This window comes from Sorghum bicolor, chromosome 4, assembly GCF_000003195.3.
Source record: "Sorghum bicolor cultivar BTx623 chromosome 4, Sorghum_bicolor_NCBIv3, whole genome shotgun sequence".
Lineage (NCBI taxonomy): Eukaryota > Viridiplantae > Streptophyta > Magnoliopsida > Poales > Poaceae > Sorghum > Sorghum bicolor.
In genome coordinates, this window is record NC_012873.2 from 66,536,772 (window position 1) to 66,543,773 (window position 7,002).

The window sequence follows — 7,002 nt, forward strand, 5'->3', positions numbered from 1 at the left end:
ACATAAACCTAAAAAAATTGACATTTTGCAATTCATCATTCTAAAGCAGTCGTCATTTTGTATTTTATATTTTATGGCAAACTAAACACCGAAAAGCAAGAGTCCCCTACGGTTCTACTAATAAAATTCCAGTAGCTATCTCAATATCTCATGCCGGCATTAAACGTGGACAGGTCCGGTAACATGATTAGGCAGGAGGACAGGTAGCTAGAGAAACAACAGGCTTGAGGAAGATATGATGGAGGAGCAAAATTTTCCTTTTATGACACACAGGGAACAAAAGATAAAACAAGTGCAATATAAGGCATGTAACGGCTGTGTATATCCACTTGTGGATAACTGGATGTAGAGGCCGGATTTTTTTTTAAGAAAGTTAGAGACCGAATTTTTATCCATTATCTAAAAAAATAAAAAAAAATAAGGCATGTAAACTATTTCGATGTTACACAGGAATCCGAACTTTTTTGAGTGTTATTCATGCAAATTGCAAGTCGTCTTAGCCGATGTTATACCGAATACGATAGGAAACACTTCATCAGATCAGAGTTCGCATCGGAATCCATCGGCAAAACCGAACCTGTTTTTGCAGCTGCCTCCGACATGCACATACCAACCTACTAGCTATAAATATAGAACAACACGACGGCTTGTTCCCTCGAATCCAGAATCAACGAGAGAAGAATCGGTCAAATCGTCTTTGCATTGCAGAGTCCTGCGAATCACGAAATCGGTTCCATAATCCACATACGTACCGTTTGTGAGTGGTGGTGGCAATGGCGGGCGGGGTGGCAGTGGCGCCAAGCGCGTCGGCCGGCAAGCGGCAGGACTACCCCGGCGGGCTGACCCAGTTCGTGTTCATGGCGTGCACGGTGGCGGCCACGGGCGGGCTCATCTTCGGCTACGACATCGGCATCTCCGGCGGCGTCACGTCCATGGACCCCTTCCTCAGCCGCTTCTTCCCGTCGGTGTACCAGAAGCAGGCAGAGTTGCTGGACGGCGGCAACCAGTACTGCAAGTTCGACAGCCAGCTGCTGACGCTGTTCACGTCGTCGCTCTACGTGTCGGCGCTGGTCGCCTCGCTCTTCGCGGCCTCCGTCACCCGCGCCGCCGGCCGCAAGTGGTCCATGTTCGCCGGCGGGGTCACCTTCCTGGCAGGGTGCGCGCTCAACGGCGCGGCGGTGAACGTGGCGATGCTGATCCTGGGCCGCGTGCTGCTCGGCGTCGGCGTTGGGTTCGCCAACCAGAGCGTGCCGGTGTACCTGTCGGAGATGGCGCCCATGCGGATGCGCGGCATGCTCAACAACGGGTTCCAGCTCATGATCACGCTGGGGATCCTGCTGGCCAACCTCATCAACTACGGCACGGTTAAGATCGCCGGCGGGTGGGGGTGGCGCCTCAGCCTCGGGCTGGCGGCCGTCCCGGCCGCCATCATCACCGTCGGCTCGCTGTTCCTCCCAGACACGCCCAACTCCCTCCTGGAGCGCGGCCGGCCCGAGGAGGCGAAGCGGATGCTGCGGCGAGTGCGCGGCACCGACGACGTGGCCGCCGAGTACGACGACCTGGTGGCGGCCGGCGAGGCGTCCAGGGCGGTGACGCACCCGTGGCGCGACATCCGGCAGCGGCGGTACCGGCCCCAGCTGGTGATGGCGGTGGCGATCCCGCTGTTCCAGCAGCTGACGGGCATCAACGTCATCATGTTCTACGCGCCGGTGCTGTTCAAGACGCTGGGCTTCGGCGGCACCGCGTCGCTCATGTCGGCGGTGATCACCGGGCTCGTCAACCTCGTGTCCACGCTCGTGTCCGTGTTCACGGTGGACCGCGTCGGGCGGCGCGCGCTGTTCCTGGAGGGCGGGGCGCAGATGCTGGCGGCGCAGGTGGCGGTGGGCGCCCTCATCGGCGCCAAGTTCGGGTGGAGCGGCGTGGCGACGGTCCCGGCGGGGTACGCGGCGGCGACGGTGGTGGTGATGTGCGTCTACGTGGCCGGCTTCGCGTGGTCGTGGGGGCCCCTGGGGTGGCTGGTGCCCAGCGAGGTGATGCCGCTGGAGGTGCGGCCGGCGGGCCAGAGCATCACCGTCGCCGTCAACATGCTCATGACCTTCGCCGTGGCGCAGGCCTTCCTCCCCATGCTGTGCCGCCTCAAGTTCGTGCTCTTCTTCGCCTTCGCCGCCTGCGTGGTCGTCATGACTCTCTTCGTCGCGCTCTTCCTGCCGGAGACCAAGGGTGTGCCTATCGAGGACATGGCCGGCGTCTGGAAGACGCACTGGTACTGGAAACGGTTTGTCAACGACGGCGACGACACTGACGGCCATGGAGTCGACATCGAGCTGGGCTGCGTCGGCGAGGCAAAGAAGTAGAAGATTTAATAATCTTCAGTGTTAGCTTGTCCTTAGAGCAACTCCAACCATTATGCAAATGGACTTGGCATTTACCAAAATGCATAAAATTCAAAAAAAACCCCTCCAATCGTTATGCATTTGGACTTTGCATTTTACATAGCTATGCATTTAGAGGGGGAAACTTGGCATATATGCCAAAGGAGTCCGGCTATGCAAATAGAGATCACGGGATTCTCGGTTCCACCTCGCGGGCTTTTTTCTTCCCTTCGCGCGGTTTCCCTTCGCGCCGCCACCACTTCGTGCGATAGGAGAAGCATCGTGCGTCCTCCTTCGCCAGCTTCGCGCGCGCGTTTGGACGAAGCAGCGCACAATAGGACGACGCAGCGCGCGATAGGACGAATCTACAACGCCTTCCTCATCAACGCCGGCCAGGTACGCTTTCTTCATCAATGCGATATCTAGGGTTTTGCTGTTGGCGGCTTAGGGGTTGGGCTGCTTTTGGCGGCTTGGGGATTGGATCATGAGATTGGGTACTGCAGTTGGTGGCTTGGGGATTGGATCATGGGATTGGGTTCACGAAATTCTGCTGCTCGCAAGCTGCAACGGCTTGACTGATAGCGGCGACCTGCCTTGACGGCGAACTGATGGCGGCGACCGGAAACTGATGGGGAACAGGACCTGATGGAGATCGGTACTGGAGCAAGGGGCGAACCTGTACGACGACGAACTGATGGCCAACAGACGACGTGAACGGGAACTAACGGAACGGAAGATCGGTACTGCGATCGGTACTGCGAACAGGAACGACGAACTGCGCAGCTCACGATCGGTACTGCGCGGCTGTTGGCGCGGGAATTGGTGAACGGGAGACGACGGCGGGCTGTTTGGCGCGGGATCGATTGGCCGCGCGGAAAGGAGTGCCGCGAAACAAAATTTTCAGAAAAAAAAGATGATGGACTTGGCATTTTGCATAACGGTTGGAGATCACCCGATTTTAGCCTTGCCATTTTCATTTGAGGGTTTGCAATTTGCCTAAAATGTATAACTTTAAATGCATAATGGTTGGAGATGCTCTTAAGAAGGTTTCGCGTGTTTATAGTTGTTTATATTACCTGCAAAAGTAGTTTGTGAGCTTTTTTCGTTAAAAAAAAGTGACCCTTAAATTAGTTCGTGGGCTTTATTAGTATAATGTTTATATGTCTTAGTTAATCAAGACATTATTCTTTGTTTGTTCTGTTTTTGTTAAGAGCATGGTTTGATCGACATATGAAAAAGGTGAGGTTTATTTTGAACGACGAACCAGCACCTTAAAAATGTTTTTTTGTACTTTGCTTCGTTAGTGTGCAGTTGGCTTTGCTGTAAAATACCAAATTTATCACAAGTAGCGCATGTTTAATTTGGGCCAAGTTCGGTGATTTTTGCACAGTTATCTCAGGGATAACAAATTACATCGGTAATCGAAACCCTTGATCAAACAATATTGGGTGAGGGCAGTTTCTCTCCTGCCTCCTCCAGTTCTCCCACCTTCTGTTCTGCAAACGTCCATTTACAAATCTGCACATTTCATATAAAACCATTCTTCTTTCCTTGTGCCCAATAATTTCTCTGTCGAGAAGCAACGCAAGACATTCCAGAAATAAACAACGCAATATTCCCTTTGCTCGGCTTCTGTAACCTTTCTGTTTCCCTGTTGTAATTTCTGAACTGTTTTGTTCTTCTTATTTTTTATTAAAGTTTTCCTGTAGGGGCCCCGGCCCCTCCAGTTCTCCTCAAAAAACAAGTGTCAATACGAGCTTCAGAACTTAAGAGGATTTGACAGAAAACTTCATAGTTACCAGATGGAATACACCATAGCATCACCCGTCTTCAAAGTCACTACTTCCCTAATACAGCATATAGCTACTAATATAACGGCAAAGAATAGGCAAACATAACGCCCAAAGATTATTTCATTCTTCCTGTACCGCCCTGGCCATGACGAGATGTCCCCTTTTTGTGTAAATATTTGCTGGAACAATGTACTCCCTTCTGAACGGGGGAAGTTTTCAGACTAGGCGGAATAGTGTACTGATCTGGCAGCCCCCTGCACGCCATTCAGAGAGATCCGATGACAGCATACAACAGTCAAAGACTCCAATTTCTGCGAACGTACCAGCTCAGCCATTCCATTATCAGTTACTTTATTGCATTGTTGGAGAGTGAGACTGCTCAAGGACGGTGCGCACGATAAGAAACTTATCCCAGAATCAGTTATCATTTCGCAATCCGCAAGCACGAGTGTCTCCAAGAATTGTGCGGATGAGAGGCCCCTCATTCCCTCATCACCAAAATTGCCGATGCCAGTAAGCATTAGAACACGGACAGGAGCAGACTGAATCAGCATCACAATACCCTGTGTTAAGCCTATTTCTGATAGATAGGTATTGGAACATATTGTGAAGGACAGTTCAACAACCTCAAGCATAGGGCAGCTGCGACCTAGAACCACAAGGCTTTCATCAGTCAGTGGCATCCTCAGCGTAGGCAATTCGTGGAGTGTGAAGCTTCTAAGGGTGCTGCAGTTCTGGAACAGTGCAATCATATCGCTCTTCTCTAAGCCAGTAACATAGTGCAGGCAAAGTTTCTCCAATGCTTTGCACTTCCTCAAAAGAAAATGGAGTCCAATATGTGGCACAGCTACAATATGCCCCAACATCCGCATAGCTATATCTATATGCGCCAACCTCAAATCCTTCAGATTTTCACAACTGAGATCATATTTATACGGGTGGTGAGCATAATAAGAAGAGTTAGAAGGAGTCCCTGATGACCAGCAATTGCTGATCTGAAACTCAAATTTTTCAAGCTTCATCCATCCTTGACCGAACTTTAGGAGGTCATACTGTTTGATTCCCTTGCAGTCCATCACCACAAGTTCCACCACTGATCCGGCTCTGCCAAGGTACTCAAGCCACTCCACACTGCCTACTTTCATGCAGTCAACGAGATGGAAAGCAGATAGATTCTTGCACCCGGTCGCTACCGAAAGAAGCCCACTAGAACTTATAGCTGGGGCAAATTTCAGCCTGAGGGCCTTGAGCCTCTTGCAATCCGCTAGATGTCCAATACCAGTGTCATTAATGTAGGAGCAGAAGCTTAATGTGAGATCCGACAGCAAAGGGCACTGAGACGAAAGCACAAGAATCCCTTGGTTGTCCAACTGCCTCCCTTGTTTGGAGGTCCAACCGGAGTAATTGATCTCTACTTTCCACAAGTTGGGAAACCGGAAGCAGAGTGATGACAAGGCTTTTGTTGCAGGGTGAAGGCCACATCCAACGCGGATGGTAACCCTTTCCTCGGCCTCAGCATTATAGAGGTGCTTTGACACTAGGGAAATAGCATTCAGATCGCTTGTCCTCGTAATCCTCTTGATGATTTCCGCAAGCAGTGGCTCTGGGAGACCCTCCATCACCTAGTGGAGCTACACTGCTTGAGTAATCTCAGGTTGTCGAGCAGGCACAGAGTGCTGGACTGAAACTAGAGTGATCAGGAAAAAAAACATTTGAAATGATGTATAATCATACGGCAGCAGAAGCACTCATCAAGAAGCATATGTTCGTTTTCACTAACAACGTGAACAGAGGTGCCGTAATATTTTTTTCCCCTAAATCGCTGAGCAGGCAAATACGTTAGTCTACAAACACCATCAAGTTAAACTAAAACCCTAGGCATCAGGAGAAATTTCTGAAACAAATAGCAAATTAACCTAGAACAAATCAACGAATTAGTAGTACAGGGTCTAGAAGCAAACATCCATGCCAAACTGAAATTAAATGTTGAAAGGAGCACTTGACTAGTAATCAAATGAAACCAACGACTATCCTAAACTGACAGTTCTATCGAGCAAATAAAAAACATCTACCCCAGCCCCCAGGCCCCAGCAGCATATGTTGCAGCCTAGAATTCGAGGTCCAGACATTACAGAATTAACAAATAAGCAAGGAACCGATTATGCTGGAGTATTTTCCACCTCCGTCGCAGACGCGCGCAAAAAGGAGCCCGATCACAACACAAATTGGTCAGGCACCAACAGGCCAGAACAGAATCATACCTTCAAGGAACCGAAAATCGTAAGCTGGGGCCGGCTGCTAGGGACGGGATCAAGAAAAGGCGGCGCCCAGCACGGCTGGAAGAGCAGAGGAGGACCGAAACGGCGGCGACGGCGCTCACATGGTCGGCCCTCCCCCCTCTGCTCCGGCCTCCGGCGTCAGTGAGATATTTTCTTCCTCCTTTCCACTTTTCGAGCTGAAGGAAAATATCTTCTTTGTGGTCCCGATCAAAAGTTGGGCTGGGCCGTCATATGACGTGGGCCGAATGCTGGTCTTCAGCCATACATTGGAGATATCTTTTTCTGCATCTGGAAACTCATATCGAGCGGCATGCAGGTCTGGGAAAAAAAACTTTTCGAGAACATTTTAGTTAGGGGTCTTGTTTAGTTGGTGAAAATTTTTGGGTTTAACTAGTATAGTACTTTCGTTTGTATTTGACAATTATTATTTAATTAACTAAGTTTAAAAGATTCATCTCATAAATTATAGGTAAATTGTGCAATTAGATTCAATGTGATGCAGAGTCTTGAAAATTTTTTAGATTCTGAGGTAAACTAAACAAGACCTTAGATAAAATT

At 49.9% G+C, this 7,002-nt stretch overlaps 2 protein-coding genes across 4 annotated transcripts; one reads left to right on the top strand and one right to left on the bottom strand.

Annotated features, from left to right (window-relative positions):
* Nucleotides 774-2,417, top strand: LOC8084650 (sugar transport protein 1). The gene has a single exon (XM_002452943.2). It carries the CDS (start codon nt 774-776, stop codon nt 2,352-2,354), a length of 1,581 nt encoding a protein of 526 aa, XP_002452988.1. The 3' UTR covers nt 2,355-2,417.
* LOC8056395 (F-box/LRR-repeat protein 14) lies at nt 4,131-6,599 on the bottom strand. 3 transcript variants are annotated; one of them, XM_021458682.1, is made up of 2 exons: nt 6,427-6,599; nt 4,131-5,841 (listed from the first exon to the last, which is right to left on the bottom strand). In XM_021458682.1, exon 2 carries the CDS (start codon nt 5,782-5,784, stop codon nt 4,387-4,389), a length of 1,398 nt encoding a protein of 465 aa, XP_021314357.1. In that variant the 5' UTR covers nt 5,785-5,841; nt 6,427-6,599; the 3' UTR covers nt 4,131-4,386. The 3 variants fall into 3 exon arrangements, with proteins under 3 accessions (XP_021314357.1, XP_021314356.1, XP_002454718.1); XM_021458681.1 differs by having other exon boundaries at nt 4,131-5,846; XM_002454673.2 differs by having other exon boundaries at nt 4,131-5,852.